The sequence below is a fragment of the Ornithodoros turicata genome, chromosome 2, assembly GCF_037126465.1.
Source record: "Ornithodoros turicata isolate Travis chromosome 2, ASM3712646v1, whole genome shotgun sequence".
In the NCBI taxonomy this organism is placed as follows: Eukaryota; Metazoa; Arthropoda; class Arachnida; order Ixodida; family Argasidae; genus Ornithodoros; species Ornithodoros turicata.
In genome coordinates this window covers 56,711,121-56,730,206 of record NC_088202.1, presented here as the reverse complement: position 1 = coordinate 56,730,206, position 19,086 = coordinate 56,711,121, and the positions used below count along the sequence as shown (strand labels likewise).

At 44.9% G+C, this 19,086-nt stretch overlaps 1 protein-coding gene across 2 annotated transcripts in view; it reads right to left on the bottom strand.

Annotated features, from left to right (window-relative positions):
- Positions 1-19,086, bottom strand: part of LOC135383531 (acidic mammalian chitinase-like) — an 87,242-nt gene that overhangs the window by 14,647 nt on the left and 53,509 nt on the right. For both annotated transcript variants that reach the window (XM_064612947.1, XM_064612946.1), the window contains exons 3-6: positions 15,571-15,682; positions 2,467-2,582; positions 2,275-2,407; positions 602-778 (exon numbers count right to left, since the gene is read on the bottom strand). In XM_064612947.1, the coding sequence (XP_064469017.1) occupies positions 602-778; positions 2,275-2,407; positions 2,467-2,582; positions 15,571-15,682 (538 nt within the window). The remainder of the gene's footprint in view (positions 1-601; positions 779-2,274; positions 2,408-2,466; positions 2,583-15,570; positions 15,683-19,086) is intronic.

Here is a 19,086-nt window from a genome sequence, read left to right as displayed (position 1 = left end):
GGTCGCCTTCCTAAAGGAAACGCGGCTTATATCGTGCTTATAGTGTAGTGTAGGTTACTTTGTTTTACTTTTTTTTCTGCGTTTTAGTCGTGACGCTGCCCGCTTCCAGCGTGGCCAACCACGGCGAGCAGTTTTCATCTTCACCACCACCACCACCGATAGTCGAGTTCTTGATCCTGCAATCTTCTTGATAAAGTAGATAAAGCATGAAGAGTGCAGGATCATGTGCTCGACTATTGATTGAGGGCGCGTGGCATTCACCTCAGTTGATGGTGGCTCTTCACGCCTTGTTCACGTAACGACCAATGACAGGCGAGACACAAAGTAATCGAGGTCGATTATGTGGACGAGAATAGGGCCCCAGTGCTCTCTTCGGGTTGTTGCCGAAGCCGAGCTATATATTTTTGTTCGCTCGGGAGCACACACACACACACACACACAATGAAAAAAAAAAAGCAATAAAGGCCGCTTCAGGTCGGCTGAGCCGCATTCGCCATTAAACAGCATGGTGTCCCTTCCTATACCACCATGCAGCTATTTAGCTGCTTTCTACCAACACAATGCCGGTTTAAACGTTAAGGTGCGCACCAGTGATACTCACCCAATTGAAGGTTACTTTTCCTCCCCAGCCGAAAGTGCTGTTCTGGGCTCCGGCCCAAAATTGGTGCTTTTGTGCTGCGTCAGTAAGATTAAATCTCCTACCGAAGAATGGGATTCCAACAACAATCTTTTCTTTCGGCATTTTTAGTGTCTCAGACCAATACTCAACAGACCATTCCTGCAACAAAAGGATATATTTCAGGCACAGCGCGAAATTCCCGTAGTTTACGACTTCTGCCGGCGTGTTAAATTTAGTTTAGTTTCGCTTTCTAGAAAGCGTTGGCTGTAATTATTCTGGAGGATTCCGGAAATCTGAAACCTTGTCGTAATAAAAAGTATGCATTCACCAGTAGCGTAGCAAGAAGTATATTTTGCGAGGGGTTCATGGTGGATTCCACCAGGTGGTGGAGGTGGATTTCACCCTCGCTTTCCCTTTCCCAAATACACTCAGGGCTGGTGCTAGGGGTGTGCGGGGCCTGAGGCAACGGCACATCGCGGGGCCTGTTTCATACCAGCAGTAATGAAAAGATAAGAAATTATAATGTTTTCGCAGTGGGAGTTTTTGGCAGTACGGGAAATGGCAGCAGGAGAGAAGGGTGCGAAATCCTCGGTATAGCTTGCAGGGTTGGCGGATTTTTCTTAAAAGTGGGACTTTTTCTCATCACATGACGGAATGGCACATAACACATTTTTCTCTCATTTCTGTTTTAGTTGAAGATCGCGCAAGCGATTAAGTGCCTACTTGATATTTAAAAAAAATAGTAACGGAATCAGTTACAAATAATTGGTAGCTCGTTACTGACGTTACTCGTTCATTTCCTTCAGCGCGGGGGAGTGCATTTCGGCCGCTTCGAGCACCCTAATTATGACGCAGCCCCTCGTCTGTTTTGGGGAACCATGGGGGATTGACGGCACGAAAACCGGTGCTTTTTTTTTCTTGTGCTTTCATAATCTCCGACCACCTTCACTTCCGAAAAAAGGAAGAAGGTCCAGGCAAACTGATATAGGCTCATGGTAAGGGGCCGAGAGACACGGAACACGAAGGACGGTCGACAAATTCCGAGTATCAACTTTTTCTGAAGTGTAATTCCTCATAAATAAAGAGTTGAAGGCAAGTGACGGCATGTTTGTCGGCTCCTTTAAATATGGGGCGGTAACGTTAAAGTAACTCGTTACCTGTGAGTAACGAGAACTCGCTACTTTTGCATGTTGGTAACGAGTAACGTATTTAGTTACTTATTTCTGAAGGAACGGGTAACGGTATTTAGTTCCTTTTTTTTTTTTTTGTAACTGGCACAAGTCTCCCTCCCCCCCTCCCCTATCGCCGGCCCTGAATGCACTATCAAGGTTCCGGGTTCTCTTTGGGGTTTGAATCCCCGATACGTTCGCCCCCCCCCCCCCCTATGTACGCCACAGATATTAATCCTACAACGTTCAATGGCGTTTGAGCAATCATCATATGCTACAGAATCAAATATAGTCGCAGTGTAAGGTACATACAGCCGACCAACAATATAGCTGGTAACAAAATAACTAAATAAGGTGATTGATCTTTTGTTAATAAAACTAACTTTGTCGTTCTTATGTATGTGGACACAATGCAATCATTGAACATGCAAGAAGCCATGCAGGCCATTTGGTGTGAGCATAATAGGCATAAAGGCAAGAACTTACGACATATCGCTGGCTGTCGTCGGGTGTGCGGCTTGTCCACTGGTAAAGGGGGGCATTGGGTCCCGTGAAGTTACGATATCGGTAGTTATAGACGTTGTAGTCATACGCCATGATGTTTGCAAAGTCAATAGCACTGTCGATGTAATCGAATATTAACGCAAAAGAGGTCAGTACAACCTTTTGGTTCCTTACTCTGACATGTTTTTCACCATTGCAGTGTCGTTGTAGCTCTTATTTATGTACCTGGACCACACAGGCAGCGCAATTGCCAGAAGCTTATTACTCTTTTTTAAAGTGGCATTAGCTTCCTGCAAATATGTAATGAACAAGTAAAGACTGTGCTTCATTAGCTGCATGAAGCAAATTGGTATGTACCTGAAAATAATGTATAATACAACATACATAATAACATAGAAAATAATGTACCTGATCCCGATACTCGTAGCTGATGCGAAAAGTAGCGAAACATCGATATCGATGCTCCTTTTATAAAGTAACGCGATACCGTCACCATTACTCACAAAAAGTAGCGCGATACTCCGTTACCCCTGATTAATTAGAAATTTGCGCTGTATTTGAACGTGCTCGCTGTAGCCGCTGCTCGCTATAGCCTGTCATGGTCTCCTCGTTGTGTTTACATGCGGTATTGGTTGTGCGTTAACTGAGGATGAGGATACATATATGGGAATGTCACATAACCAAGGAGTCCAAGCTAACATCAGGAACACCTAGTGTGTGACGAGGCTGCTCTGCTACAGAAGCCAGAGTATACAGGGTGTGTCAGTTAAAGCCCTGGGCTAAATAATTCACGCAATCGAATAACTTTCTTTTTTACAAGTATCTGTCCGATACCACCTACAAGCTGCGAACCTTGTGAATGAGTGGGAGGCGCTCATTATTTCACTAAAAATTCAAATGAGTATCGTGAATACTTAACTTCTAAAGCAGGTCGCCGTCGGCATTAAAATGGGTACTACCCCTTTTGGGGCTTTCAGCAGACACCTCTTAAAGAAAAGCTGACTCCGAAGCGGGTCATTTATTGCAGTAATTAATTGGTTTCGGTATGCATATTTTCGTCGCGGCCGGTCGCGGCGAAGCGCAAAGGGACGCTCTTCCACTCCCTTGTCCGCCAATGAATTACGTGTTCTTGAGCCTACTTCGCAATGGGGAGTGCTGAATAAACACAAACAGCGCCAGACAGGCTTCGCCAGTCCCCCACCCTGCTTATCTGACTGATATGCGTCCTTTCTCTGTTATGATCGCATGGACGAAACACAGTTAATCACATAGTACCTTGGGATCTCATGCCTTTCACTAGCACAGCACTGGCCCAAACTTTTTCTTCTGCACTTCACGTTGCGAAGTAAGCTCAAGAACACGTAATTCATTGGTGGACATGGGAGTGGAAGAACGTTCTATTGCCCTCTACCGCGACCAGCCGCGATCAAAATATGTAAACCGAAACCAATTAATTACCGCAACAAATGACCCGCTTCGGAGTCAGATTTTTCTCTAAAATGTGTGCACTGAAGGTCCGAAAAGGGGCAGTATCATTTTAATGCTGACGGCGCCCTGCTTTAGAAGTTACGTCGTTCACGAAACTCATTTCAATTTTTATTTAAATAATGAGCGCCTCCTGCTCATTCACACAGTGCGCAGCTTGTAGGTGGTGTCGGACAGATACTTGTAATAGAGAAAGATACTCGATTGGTGCACCCATTCGCGAATTATTTAGCGCTGAGATTTAAATCAAACACCCTGTATATTACACTAGTGAAGATCGTACGGGAGCAACTCGTATGCACACTGCACAAAAGCCTAAACAGAAGTCATCACAACTGAAAAATGCCAAACAGAAGCGAAATGTCGGATTTTTTGTTTTTTAAATGTTATTTTTCCTGTTATTGTTGTGCTTGTGTTGTGACTTCCAACAATGATGCACGTTGGTGTCACATGGTAACTTAACTCGTACTGTCGAGTTCAAAGCGGCGGTATTCGCATTTGAGTTTGTTTGTATCAACGTGCCCTCCATAATTTCCCGACGGCCAACTTTCAAACTTATTTGTAATCCTTAGCTGCATTTCTATGTGGCGTGCCTCTTATAAATTCAATACATGTGGATATGGTTCAGCAGTCAATTCTATTGTATCGATTGTTTGGTTAGTCGCAAAGCTGTCCCGAAGGGGGTACGCGAGGGGCGGCCGTCTTGCGCGTTTGCTCCAGAAGGGGCGTCGGACCACAGAGGTCTCTGGAAGGTCGTAAGGTTGGGTAGTAACGCGATAGCCAAGAGAATTTTCACTGTAGAGTTCTCACCGCTCATTTGATAATTCGCAATTCATTCTTCATCATTTCACTTTATTTTTTTGGCATAGCATTGTTCTTTGAAATGTAAGAGGCTTAACTGGCAGTCATCTGTGCATGGCTAAAGATGGAAAGCAGATGTGCACATTATTCAATCTATTGCAATGCTATTGTGCACAGTGGTTCCGGGTTTGGAGGGGAGCTTCACGGCCATAATACCCAAGGGGAAAGTTAGCCTCAGGACGGCTCTGGTTGGTGGTGTTTTACATTAGCGAGTTTGAGTAATTCAGAATCACTTCACGAGAAATGTACGACAAACGAGGCTGTCAAACCCGGTATCAACGGTATCGTTATGATGCAAGAAATAGCGTGATTGCTTTATCGTGTTTTCGGAGCTTTTACCGTCAACGCCATCCGCTCTATACTAAATTCCGTATTGCCGAGCGCTCTGCGAGGCAATATGGCGGCATGCTGCTCGATGAGATGTTGCTCAATCTTGACCGAATGGCGTAAATGTAGGCTAGCTGGTGGATAAATTCCATGATAGGCAAGCCTGTGCGATCAGCAAGACAGGTAAACAAACACAAACACGAAGGCTCAAAACCGGCAAGACGTTTAATTGATAACAACGAACCTCATGAACATGTAGACGGTGCGAGGGAAGGCAGAGAGAGGGGAATAGGGAATTGAGGACAAAGTGAGTTTAAGGAAGGTCAGAGGAGGCGCTTGAAGGCCGGATGGATACATACAGAAGGCACACTAATACAATTGCCCACACTCTGTATGGCCAACGCTTCTCTTAAAAGACGGTTTCGCCTGTCTGGTTCCCACGCCAGCACCGCCGTCTGGGACCATAGGGGTTGACAATTATTACAGATTCTTAGATGATCCGACAAATTTGAATGTGGGCTGTTTTTATGCTGGCCCAACCTTTGATTAACGCATTGAGATGTTTGACCTATGTATACAAAGCCACATGCTAACGGGACTCTATATACAACATTTTTTGCACAAGGAACAAACTTGATGATTCTGTGTTCAACATTACAGCCAGACTCTGGTTTCTAAAAATGCGTTAAACGATCTAACCTGAAGTTGTTCCTAAAGAGGAGACGGACCCACATCTCCTTCGACATAGCCTTCAAATTATGTGAAATCTTGTGGTAGTACGGAACTACTGCAATTTTGTTGGTTTTCTCATTTTCTCCCATTAAGCGTTTCGGGCGAGCTTGAACTTAAGTAAGTAGATTGTGCTGTATTAGCTTAAACTCATATCCTGCTCTTTGTAATTTGGCGGGCTGTAGCTTGAGAGCACTGAACACAAAATGCGAGCAAGACTTGGTCAATGCAGTGGTTATCAAGGAATTTATCAAACTATTTTTCACCAACTTAGAATGGCAACTCCTTCATGGCATAAGGGGTTTTTTACTTGATGCACCATATTCCCAGCATAACCCACCTCTGACGTGTAAGGTCAAATCTAAAAACTTCAACTTCCCGTCGGTATATAGGATGCTCTTCCGTAAATGTTAATTCGGGGGCCGATTCACGAGCCACACTTTGCAGTTCTACCAAGCAGGAGCGGGAACGAGACATAAATATCATATCATCGACGTATCTAGCCACCAAAACAGTGTCAGGCAAACATGAATTTACAAAAGCATGTAAATGAGAGTCGAGGCAACCTAAATAGCTTTCAGATGAGAACGGTGCAACAGACGAACCTATGAAAACACCATCCTTTTGGGTGTATAAAACGCCATCTATGCAAGTTACATTAGAATCCAAATACAAATTCAGCAGTTCCAAAAAATCACTTATTGCAATGCCAGCGTGAGACTGGAAACGTACCAGATTTGCGTTCAAAAGATCCGAAACCCGTTTCAACAGCAAAGGTTTCCTAAGAGAATAGTACGGATCTTTGACATCCAATCACATCGCAAACATTTCAGAACCATGGAACGGCAAAAGCATTTTGAGAGTTCCTCAGAGATAAGGAGTTGGGTACATCTAAAACTGACAATGATTTCTGGATGAAGGTTGATACCAACTTCTGCCATGTGCTATTTTCATTGAGTACAATTCTAAGGGGTAAGTTGGGTTTATGATCCTTCAATAAAAATTTTGAAGAGAAGAAACGAAATGTCAGCCTTGGTAAACAGTATAAAAGGAACTGCTTCTTGCACTTTCTCTTCAAAATTTTTATTGAAGGATCGTAAACCCAATCTACCCCTTAGAATTGTATTCAATGAAAATAGCACATGGCAGAAGTTGGTACCAATCTTCATCCAGAAATCATTGTCAGCTTTAGATGTACCCAACTCCTTATCTCTGAGGAACTCTCAAGATTTTGTCAAAATGCTTTTGCCGTTTCATGGTTCTGAAATGTTTGCGATGTCATTGGATGTCAAACATCCGTACTATTCTCTTAGGAAACCTTTGCTGTTGAAACGGGTTTCGGATCTTTTGAACGCAAATCTGGTACGTTTCCAGTCTCACGCTGGCATTGCAATAAGTGATTTTTTGGAATTAGTGAATTTGTATTTGGATTCTAATATAACTTGCAGAGATGGCGTTTTATACACCCAAAAGGATGGTGTTTTCATAGGTTCGTCTGTTGCACCATTCTTATCTGAAATCTATTTAGGTTGCCTCGACTCTCATTTACATGCTTTTGTAAATTCATGGTTGCCTGACACTGTTTTTAGTGGCTAGATACGTCGATGATCTGATATTTATGTCTCGTTCCCGCTCCTGCTTGGTAGAACTGCAACGTGTGGCTCGTGAATCGGCGCCCGAATTAACATTTACGGAAGAGTATCCTACCGACAGGAAGTTGAAGTTTTTAGATTTGCCTTACACTTCAAAGGTGGCTTATGCTGGGAATATGGTGCATCAAGTAAAAAACCCCTTCTGCCAAGAAGGAGTTGCATTCTAAGTTGGTGAAAAATAGTTTGATAAATTCCTTGATAACCAGTGCATTGACCAAATCTTGCTCGCATTTTGTGTTCAGTGCTCTCAAGCTACAGACCGCCAAATTACAAAGAGCAGGATATGAGTTTAAGCTAATACAGCACAATCTACTTGCTCAGTTTCAAGCTCGCCCTAAACGCTTAAAGGGATAGTCGCATCCGGAAGCGTGTTCCGGAACTGTTATGGTCATGTTCCCAGTCGTTCATAATGTAGCCGGCAAATTTTCTCCCACTTGGTTGATTCAGAAACGATTTTTAAATGTTCGCGCTTCCGGCGCGCACGGCAATCCCCGCAAGGCGCCGATACTCGATGACGTCACCCGGATAAACCAACCATCAGGAGGCGATCCTTCCCGCCGGAGTTCGGTGTGTGTCTGAGCGTGCGTCTGACGTTTTTTCTTGATGTCTTGTCGCGTTTGCTTTGAAGTACTCCACAGCGTGTGCCCTAGGATTTCACGCCGTTGACGTGCGATGTCACAGCCAGGAAACCGGTGCTACGTGCCCGGGTGCACAAAGACTTATAACGCTTACATTTCACCGACCTCGCAATGGCGCGACGAAACGAAAGTGGGAGGCAGCGATTGCCAGTCACTACTGTAGTGTGGCCCAAGGATTGAATGTTTCACGCGTCTGTTCCTGTCATTTCGCGGATGACGCCTGTTTTGGTGAAGAGGTATTGCAAGTTCGGCTCGGGCTATGGCAGAAACGGAAGCCGCTGAAGATTGACGCCGTGCCTACCATATTCGATCAGGAACAAGGGCAGGAACCCGTAACGGAGGTAAGTGACAATCCTGCGTGGTCACAGCTACGCTGCGATGAAAAATATCAGTTGTCACAGTAAACATCATCGCGAACACCTGGTCTCGCCGCCGATTGTAACGTCACAGTCACACCGGCTACTATGTACACAAATTATTAGAATAATTGCAGCATCCTGACGCAATAGTACGCGTACTCTCGAGAAAAAAGATTGGTGTGTTGTTGCTGTGTTAATGGTCGCCTGTATTATGCAGGAGTAACGTAACACGCCCACATGACAGCGTTATTCTAATGAAAGATGAAAGTCACTGAAAACGTATGTGATTGTACCTTCTATGTTGTTCCAGCCTCAGAACATCAGTTCTCTCGTGTTATTCTAATGTTATTGCAGCTAGTGGATGTTTCTACAGTTCATAGTGTAAGCCTGATGGCAGCATACAGGGATGTGAAAAAATAATGCGCCATTAAACTCCCAATCATCATCAATCATCATCAGGGATGTGAAAACATCGCAATCTCTGTTTGGCTACGTCCGAGACACTGCACGTTGCATCAGTATTCTACTGCAGCCTTGTTGCTAATTTCTGGCTCTATTTCAGGCGGCAGCAAGCACGTCAACGGAATCAACTCGATTTGGTATGTTTTGTCCAGCCACGAAAAAATTGCAATTCTTTTTGCACGTCCCACAAAATAATGGATATGTACGAGTCCTGAAAATTGTCGAGTGCTGTGAAAGGAATCTTGTGTGATGCGGCTGCCAGTGTTTATAACGTAATAAGGAGAGGAAAATATCTGTGCCAGCGCAACAGGGACCGCAAAGGGGAAGATTTATTTGTATAGCCATTTTTATGTTTGTTATTGTACCCGCTAGGCCCTCAACGTATTCTTTTGAGTGTTAACACTCAAGGCCATATTTCGGATGCGGAGGTCATGGCTGAAACAAGTGCTGGGGACCCACTTCCCACTTCACGGCGCATCTCACAAGGGGATTATCCAGAAGGCTGTATGTAAACATCTATCACTGCAGTTCACTGTGCCGTAACGGGGATGCCACTAGGAGATTGGTGCACGTCTTTTCTCCTGTTTTTGCACCAGAGAGAAACACAACATGCTTATTCCTTTTGCTTCTCTTTTTTTTTTCATTGCGGCATGTGGGAGACTAAAAAGGGAAAATGTGGCACAAAGAAAAATTTGTATTTTAGCCAGCTGCATACATATCTTCTCCCTGTTGCCTGTGAGATCATGTTGCAGTTATCTCCTTCAACAGAATATGCGACGGCACTTACAGCAGAGGTGCTACGTCGCAAAGAGAAACAGAAAGAACCACCAGCAATGGAAGCTCGCCCAGCACTGTCAGCCTCTTATGGTGAAAGGCCAACCTTGGAAGAGGCTATGGAACGTTCTCAATCAACGTGTGTGCACGCTCCAATTTTGTTGGCATATGATTAGACTCTGAAGTTTTCCCCTGAATCAAGGTTCGCTTGTTTAGGGTTAAACCTGGCTACTGCGCACAAAAGTCCAACTGAGTTAGGCGCCTGAAGGAAGTGACATGCTAATTTTTCACAAAATATGCTCTGACCTCAGCTCGACCTCTACGTCCAATTTCTAACACGCCGGAAAAACCGTGTGGTGAATGCTACTTCTACAATACAGCTCAGTGTCCCCCTGAATTCAGTCAAATTATAATGTTTCCACCCGAGTTTGCATCAATTTTTTACATGAGGTTATTGCCTTGATTTTTACCCCCCGCCCCCTCGAATTTGTAAAATAAGAATAGGAGAACCCGAATAAAGAGGAGAATAATCTGAAAGAATGCAACCTGAAAACTTCAGGGCCTTCATACACCGTGTCCTAAGATAAGTTGACCAGGGGTTAAAGGTACTGTAAAGCAGTAGACAAGCATGATATGCCGGTGATGTGACTAGAGACTTTGTTGCTTCTAAATACCATATGCGGAACCATACGACCGACAACGCGCTATAAATATTTTTAATTTGCCATGAAAGATGCGGCGTAGTGGAGCGGTGCGACGCCTGGTGTCAAACAACCTCCTGTACAGCGGGCAACACTGAAAATTGGTATTACACACTATTACATCGGAACTTCGTTATTTTAGTAACCATATTATTAGTTTTCTTGTTTACCTATGCATTCTGAAACCCCTGTTAACAGTTTAACCTGTTAGCCCCTGTTTTTGCGAATAAACCCAGCGCTGGCCGCTGTTCGATGGAGGCTCTCCCTACTTCTCTGCTGCTCCTGCGCGCTCCTTCTGTTCGCGGCCTCTTTCGAACGAACAAACTCTCTCTGTGAACCTCTGTGAACAAAGAAGTCCTGACGCTGTCTGGCTTCTTGAACGTCTGACACATTTTTTTCAACGGCTCAGCATTTCATTTCAGTTCGCTTATCCGTTTATCCTCAGATGTGGATCGTTGTGTGGATTGCAGGGGCGGATTTTATGGTGGATTGTGGTGGATTGTTATGTCGGGCCCAGTGTTATACGCATGCAATGTGGTTGCCGCCGTATGTGTCAGGAGTACGGATTCATTTCGAATACCTAGTACAGTGTTGCCCGTAATCTTTAATTGTAATTTTCTAATTAATTGTACCGTCGATTGGAATGAACCTTGCGCAGTTTTTGTCCCGGTGGCTTAGACTATCGAATAGCCACACTAAATGACATTTGATGGGTGGTGCTTTACAGTGCCTTTAAAAAAAGCCAGGGGGGCCCAGGCGAATGAGCCCAAGGGTGCGCTGTTGCCTGTTGTGTCGACCATCCATTTTTTTTTCATGCCAGCCAATGAATTAATTAGGGCTAATGAATTCGCTATTTTTTTAATTACGGGTCTTGGCTCGGAGGTGTCAATGACAGAGTTGTAGACTGTCTCGATACAAAGGCAACTGAAGTAGTTACAGGTCATTATGCATTCGTTTCCCTTTTTCCCCGGGTTCAAAAGTTGGTTTCGGAAGTTGCACCGACGCGCGTCGATTACAGCGCACTCTGAAGGGCGTGCTGTGAAAGAGGAGAAATGTCTCCTCCTCGTTCATAGAACGCATCCTTGCACGATTAGGACCTTAATTCCTCATCAGTCCGATTGAAATTTCCACCGACAGTTCAAGTAAGAGTTGAACCTCGATATGGACCCAGGAAGACCCGGAAGGCGACCCCAAGCATCATTCAGGCTGGGAAAATTTGTGTCCATATCAAACAAACAATAAAAATATGATTAAAAACGAGCAAAAGTTTGCAGGCGCTTCACACGGGGCCGTGTTTCCTCCCTGTCTCCGCTGCAAAAAACTGAATAGAGAGTAATCGCGGGGGCTGCGATTCAGTTATCACTCTATAAGGACCGCTCGTCCTTTCCACGGCGATTAATAATTCGTGCACAGCACAAAGATAACCTGGGTGTCATTCATCTCTAGTACGCTTGACGGTACTGCATTCATAGGGTATGGTTGTCAAATCTGAGTATCCCCTGTTGCTCAGCTTGGCTTTCGAGTCCCAACTTTTGTACCAGGGAAAAGAGGAAACCAGAAGCCATAGCGGCCTGGAACCACTTCATTCGCCTTTGTATCTTGATAGTGTACAACTCTCTTATTAACACCTCGAAGATAGAACCAGTAATTAAAATATAGCGAATTAATTACCCTTAATTGGGTGGAACCAAAAAAATATTTTTGAATGGTCCACACAACAGGCAACATCGCACCATTGGTTTCATTCGCCTAGAGCTCCCCTGCCCTCGTTTTTTTTAAACCCCTAGTATGCTGTATGTGGTATGCCTTGGAGGAGCTTTGCACAACACTTTGAAATTTGAATTTCTTATTTCAGGTTCCGGAAGTAAATGTGGCTCCCGACTGGCTATGAAACTTGACAGCAGACCTGATTGCACCAGCCTTGTCTCCAGCAACAAAAACGGCCCTTTTCAGGGCCACCCAACTTTTGCCACAAGAGGCTTAGCCTTGCGTGCAGATGACCCTTTCAGAGGAACATTATTGAATGATAGCCTTTTTGATTGTTTACACACCGAGAACATCAAATAATATCGGTTTCTTTCCATTCTTTCAGGAGCAGTCACCTGCAACACCAAGGAGCATAACCACAGAGGGAGCCTACAAATGTATCCTAACAAGGAATAAATGTTCACATGCTACTACAGTTTTTTGAGATTTCGCATTGCAGTTGAAATTTAGAGGAAAAATGTGCTTTGTCAATGAGCTGCAGCTGCTTTTGTTATCCCCTGATTCCAGGAAGAGGAAAACAAAGGACAGACTTGCATAGCGTATTAGTACACCAGATATGGATCTGCCAACATGAACCCTCCTAACATCCCTGTGGCAGCGTACTTGTAATCACCCAGACTTCACACCACATTAATTTAGAACCACAGCACAACATAATAAAATAGCTTAGGTTTATTTGCCTCCCATACATAATGGGAGGCAAATAAACCAAGGCTATTTTGTTATTCCCACTCCGTCATACTCCACTGTACAATAAATCGATACAATTATAGGGTAATTATTTATTCCCGTCACTACACCGCATTGACAATCTGCACAGAGTTCAAAATATTCCCACCTCGGCACTAACTTAGTGCAGTACAGTCTGGATTTGATGCCAGGGCTAACACCGCCACGTGTACTAGTTTTTGCTGTACAGACGGGTAGACAGTCTGTTGACTGCAACTGGAGATACACAGTGACAAGACAAAATATTCCCCGACGCTGCAATGACGAAAAGACGAAAATTTTTCTGACATAGGCACACTTCGTGTAAGTGAGCCCGTGGTCATCCCCCTTGCCTCCCATCAGAGGTTTTCAAGGATACTATAGGTGTGTGGTGTACGTATAAACCTATCCGTACACCACAGTGTCCGAGTATGCCGTGAACCTCAGGCAGCTGGAAAAGACAACTCCACATGACATTTCTTTTTGTTTAGCATCATATCTTGTGGGCATTTGCATACCTGCCAAATCTCCCGCAGTGTTGGGAAGACAATGGCCAGAACAGAAGAACAGACACTATCCCAACCTTGGAGTTCAAAGCCTGTGCATTCCTTCCTTAGTTCCAGGGTCTCCCGCATTTTGAATGTGGAAGGTTGGCAGGTGTGCAACATAGTACAACAGACAATGGTCCGCCTCTTTCAGGATGAGCCCGATTCCAACTGCTCACTCTCTCCCAAACCAGCTTCCCTCTAATTTCGGCAAAATACAATATGTTACTCTCACATTCTTCAGTAACATGCTTCCCCCCCCTCTTCATTGGCACCTCAAATGCTTCTGTTTTCAGACTTGTAAGACTTTCCTTCAGAGTTTAAAATTCCCACTGGATATCTCTCAATCAGTCAGGGTTTTGTGTTGCCAATCAGGCCACGGCTAACTGGCATAACTGAGAGCATGTCGAGACTAGCTGAGGCGGCAGTGTTGCTTCACTTTTTCTAATGGAATTGTTGGACCAGGATTCTCTGGATCATTCCACGGTTGTCGTCCACGCTTATGATTTATGGGGGGCAAACTTGTGTAGGCCAAAAAGCTGCTGAGAATAGTCGCCTTTTTGTATACGGCCCTTGTCCACTTTAGGTGCGACAATTTGCATAACCAACAACACCCGACTAGCACCCGAGTTTACTCTTCCGAATCTTGATGGGGGGTCATTTAAACCGAAAAATTCATTACGGTCGTCATCATATAGCAAACGGGAGAGCACTGCAGCAGGCTTACCTGTGATCCTGGGGATTGAGTCGCCTAAAATGTTGATCATAGCGGCCAAATTGAGGCGCGTACACCACTAAGAAGCTCTCTATGGAGGCAGATCTCCCTGAGTAATGGGTGGTGTGTTATGCACTGCACGGCGGCACTGTTGCACATTTCTACCACCCTGGCAAAATAATGGCAACACAGGCGCTCGTCGGGCTCCTGTGGGTCGCAGACTCCACACAGACACCTGCCGATTTCAACATTCTAAGCTGTTTCGCACATCCGACGGCAACCATGCAAAGAGATACGTCACCTAGAAATGTCATCCCACGGGTTAGCCGCAACCACATCTCGTGAATGGCCGGCGGGTTCCAGAGGCATTGGGTCCGTAGAGTATGGGTCATCATCCAGCATTAACTCATCGCCGCTACCCTAACATATTCGTCAGAATCTCCCCCAGACAGGGAAACATCACTCTCGTTTTCCGACTCCATGTTTGCTTCCTTCGCTTCGCGATCGCCAAACAGGCGCGCGGCTCGCATTTGCCCAGGGCGCGCGCTGATTGGCCTTATCCGTGTGACGTTTGCTCCCACTTTTAGAGAGCGAGGGCGCAAGCATTCCGGTTTGTTTTTCATCGGATTGCGCGAAAAGTACGCCGCGGATCGAAATGGTATTTTCGGGCCCACTTCAGTGGTCGGCAAGGAATTAGAATCCGCATTAGTTTCGAAATTGACCTCCGAGAATGCGACTGTCCCTTTAATGGGAGCAAATGAGAAAACCAAGAAAATTGCAGTAGTTCCGTACTACCACAAGATTTCACATAATTTGAAGGCTATGTCGAATGAGATGGGGGTCCGTTTCCTCTTTAGGAACAACTTCAGGTTAGATCGGAACCATCAAGTTTGTTCCTTGTGCAAAAAATGTTGTATATAGAATCCCGTTAGCTTGTGGCTTTGTATACATAGGTCAAACATCTCAATGCGTTAACCAAAGGTTGTGCCAGCATAAAAACAGCCCAGATTCAAATTTGTCGGATCATCTAAGAATCTGTAATAATGGACCATTTTCATATTCGCGTCGCCCCTGGCGACGGAATTTCGAACGTCGTGTCTTTCCCCCCAATAATGGTGACGCGCTTTTCGGACTGGCACATTGCGTGGGAAAGTAGCCAGAGAAGATTGGAAGAAGAATGCGGAAAGAGTGAAAGCGCATTGTACTCGTTACCAGACCTCAAACGTCAGCGTAACCTTGAAACCGATTATCTCCCCACAATGAACATGACAGTCTCCAGGAGGTGGGTCCATAGCGATGTTTTCCGCTCAAAGATGGCGGACTCAAGGGCTGGGCATGCGCATACGCGTTGTCGGAAATGGTCCATTGTCAACCCCTATGGTCCCAGACGGCGGTGCTGGCGTGGGAACCAGACAGGCGAAAACGTCTTGCTGGTTTTGAGCCTTCGTGTTTGTGTTTGGTTACGTGTCTTGCCCATCGCGCAGGCTTGCCTATCATGGAATTGCTCAATCTTGTATCGTGTTCGACTGATCGTGATCCGCTCACCGGCACGTACCTGAAGGAACACCACGAAGTTTTTCCTGTCGTCCCTTTTCGGAAATTCCCAGTCGACGTCGAGGCCATCGAATCCCCATGCTTGCAACTTTTTCATAGTAGACCTTAAAAACCTGAAATCCGTTGAAAGTTCAATGCGAACATGGAAGGAACACAAATAATAGGAGCTCTAGAATAGCGTCTATTGGAGACGCAAATGGAAAACGTAAAAGCTATATCGGACGCAACGTGGCTGTCATCAGAGTGCTTATACAGAGTGGCTGCAAATAAAGTAGCCTCACATTTAGGCACATAGCGCACGACGACGCCTTTATGCGATGAAAATCAATCAAAAATTGTCGTAACCATCCTCTGTGCAAACAAAAAAATACAAATAAAAATCGTTAGCCACGCGAACTTTGCTCCGTGTATTTCCAGTGGTCCCTTGCAGTGTAGCACAGTTGCGTCGCCCTACCACTGGGGGTGCCTCCTATGCAGAAACAAAACGAAACCTGCCAGGCCAAGCGCAACTGTACCGAAACTGCCATATTGGCTTCCGCATAGAAAACTCGTGATGCATGGAGAGCAACGCTTGCGTGGCTAACTTTTTTGTTACGTGGATATTAGTTGCTACGACTTTTTGCGTTGGTTTTCATCGCGTAAAAGCGTCATGCCCGCCCCCGGAACTTCATGCGGTAGGCGGGGAACGCCATCCGTGCACAAATGGAGGGCTACTTTATAAACACACACCCAGTAGATTAGCGCTTCCGTGATGTAAAGCTGCTGGCTTGCGTTCGCCGCTTGGAGGGGCATTACGGCTAGATGCGAAGACTTAAAAAAGAATCGAAAATCAAAAACACAGAGGAATTAGTTTTCCTAAGCATGCTTTGTTGTTCGTAATAAAAATATACTCTATCCCAAGACAAGACAGCTCACGATTTTCTTGTGAATTACTTGGGGGCGTTTAGCACACAAGCAGTTTCTTATCGGCCAGGAGAGCAACGCAGAGCCTCAAGGCCAGCTTTGCATGGCCCCGCAATTTTAAATAAACAGCAAGCTCCCGCAAAAAGCAAAAGCTGAGTTTACGTTCTCGGCATGCGCAGTGGCGATAATTCTGTTTCTCCCGCACGCAAAGCTCCTGAGCCCGCTATTCTATGACTCCCCATTAGCTCACAAACAACTGTTACATCAAACATAATTGTTCCATTGGCAATCTCTATGAACTGATAATTTGTTGCACTTTTGTGATGTAGAGATTCGATTGGAACACCCTATTAATTATTTTATAAAACAAGAAAGACGATCGGGTTCATGTCAATGCAGCCACCACAACGCAGCAAAGGCATTTTCCGAAAGCTAAGAAATCTGTTCAGACACTAAAGAATGAGCTTCATGTTCGCAGGTAACTTTGATCCATCTCATAACTAGGCGTATGTGTCTATAGATACAGGGTGTCCCAGCTAAATGCGACCATATTTAAAATATATATATATATATATCACTTTTTCTTAGATGAAATCAATTGCAATATGCTGAAGGGCACTCTTTAGGAGGGCATTAGCAAACTCCTAAGGCAATGTCTTAATTAACTTTCACTAATTAACTTTTTAATTATAAAAGCTACGAAGTTGTCCCAATGAGAACATCTGGTCCCTTCGGTCACCTGATACCGAAGCCGTTCTCAGAACAAAAATCCGTTCGATAGATCGTCCGCAAAAAAATCTGTGAAGGAACACCAGTTCTTTTCTTTATTTTGTTCATTGCGCATCTTCGGAGACGCGACTTTCCTTCACCCACAATGTGAGAGGGTGAAAGAGCACACTATCGCCTCTTGCGTCCTGGAAAAAGATTAAAAGAAAACAGATAATGCAACCCAAGATAAGGGCAGTTCAAATAGAGTCATCCGATACATTTGTTTTTGTTTTGTTTCACCATTAAAGCTTGTTTCAGCATTAAAGCTCACCTTCGACGCATAAGGCGGCACTGTGCTCCTTCACCCTCTCACATTGGGGATTAATGAAATGAAATGAAAAGTTCCGGTTTGACTTGAACACATCCTCGTATATAGCTCCAACCGCAGTTGCTGGCAGACAACGAGGACCCAGAGAAAAATTTAACATAAAAGTGTAGAGGTGGTGGCGGCGATGGAACCGCTTGCAGTGTCAATAAAAGTGCCACGTAGAACGCGCACCGGCCTACAGCACACGCGATGTCGGCCACTTAGCACATATTTATTTATTTGTAATACCCTCAAGGTAGTAACCCTACAGAGGGGAGTGGGTTAGAAGACGAATAAGAACATCAATAATATAAAAAGGAAAGGGAACATTAAACACAGAAATATATTGGTTATTGATCTATGCAAAGAACAACAATAACAACTAAATAATGATGATGATGTGAGATGTTACCTGTGCAAAGAAATAGTTATGCAATACATGAAAAATGGTCAAGTAATATATCAAGATGTTTAGTGCAAACATTACTACAAATTGAAGAGGGAAGGTGATTCAAACTTAATGATGTGCGAGGAATAAACGAATTAGCGAAAATGTTCGTCACTGCTGAGGGCACAAAAACTTTAAGTGTGATCAATTCTTACTGAGATATTCGCGACTCCAATCAACTACACGAGGCGCCCCGAACTGCAAAGATGGCGGACGAGTGCAGGTTAGAGCCCTGCACGGGCCGACTTTTCCGGGTGCGACCCGGCAAGGGCGCATCGAAAAATTACCCGGTCTAGTGTTTCCAGCTATGACGCACGCGTTTCTAGCGCTTATCAAACAAATTTATAAAGAAATTTATAACAAGAGAAGACACGTCCGCAAACATACAAGAACTCTCGGTGTAACTCCACAATTAACAGAAAGAGACCAAATTAAATCCAGAACGCACGCGGGCAAGCGCGTTACACTATCAATTTTATGTTGAGGTAGAGGATGCTGCCAACAAAGTTCTCCCAATCCTTACCCCTCTCACCAAGATTTGCGAACGTATTTTTGAAATATGTGAGGAGTCAGGAGCAATGTAAAGTGGCTTGGAGAATGTTGTAGAGGGTCGAATCATAGGCATAATGCAGTGTCCCTTGCTTGTCTTTGAAAATATACGCAGAGGAATGACGCAAGCACGTGATGATAAGAAATACTAGTCCTCCATTGCACGGCATTAACTGCCTGACCCGGTCGATCGTTAATCCCCTAATATGTTTGTCGGCCCGGGTCCCGCCCGGCACAGATCACACAGCTAATAACAATGCCGGCCCGGGCCGCAGGCCGGGTCGGGCTCGTAGGGGTCGGGCTCCCGGGTCGGGCTCGGCCGCAGAACTCTGTGACTGTATGTCAAATGTGTACGTGAACAATACACATTTTGAACACCCCTGGCACACGCGCACCCGGCACGGCACATGCTGCGCCGCGAACATCTGCCTGCTGCGAACGGGATGCTGTGGCAAAGTTGAAGTACAGGGTGTTACCCTATAAAAGTCTACCCGCGCCGGCATGCCGTGCTCGCCAATTACTCAATTCAGGCGGTACAATGT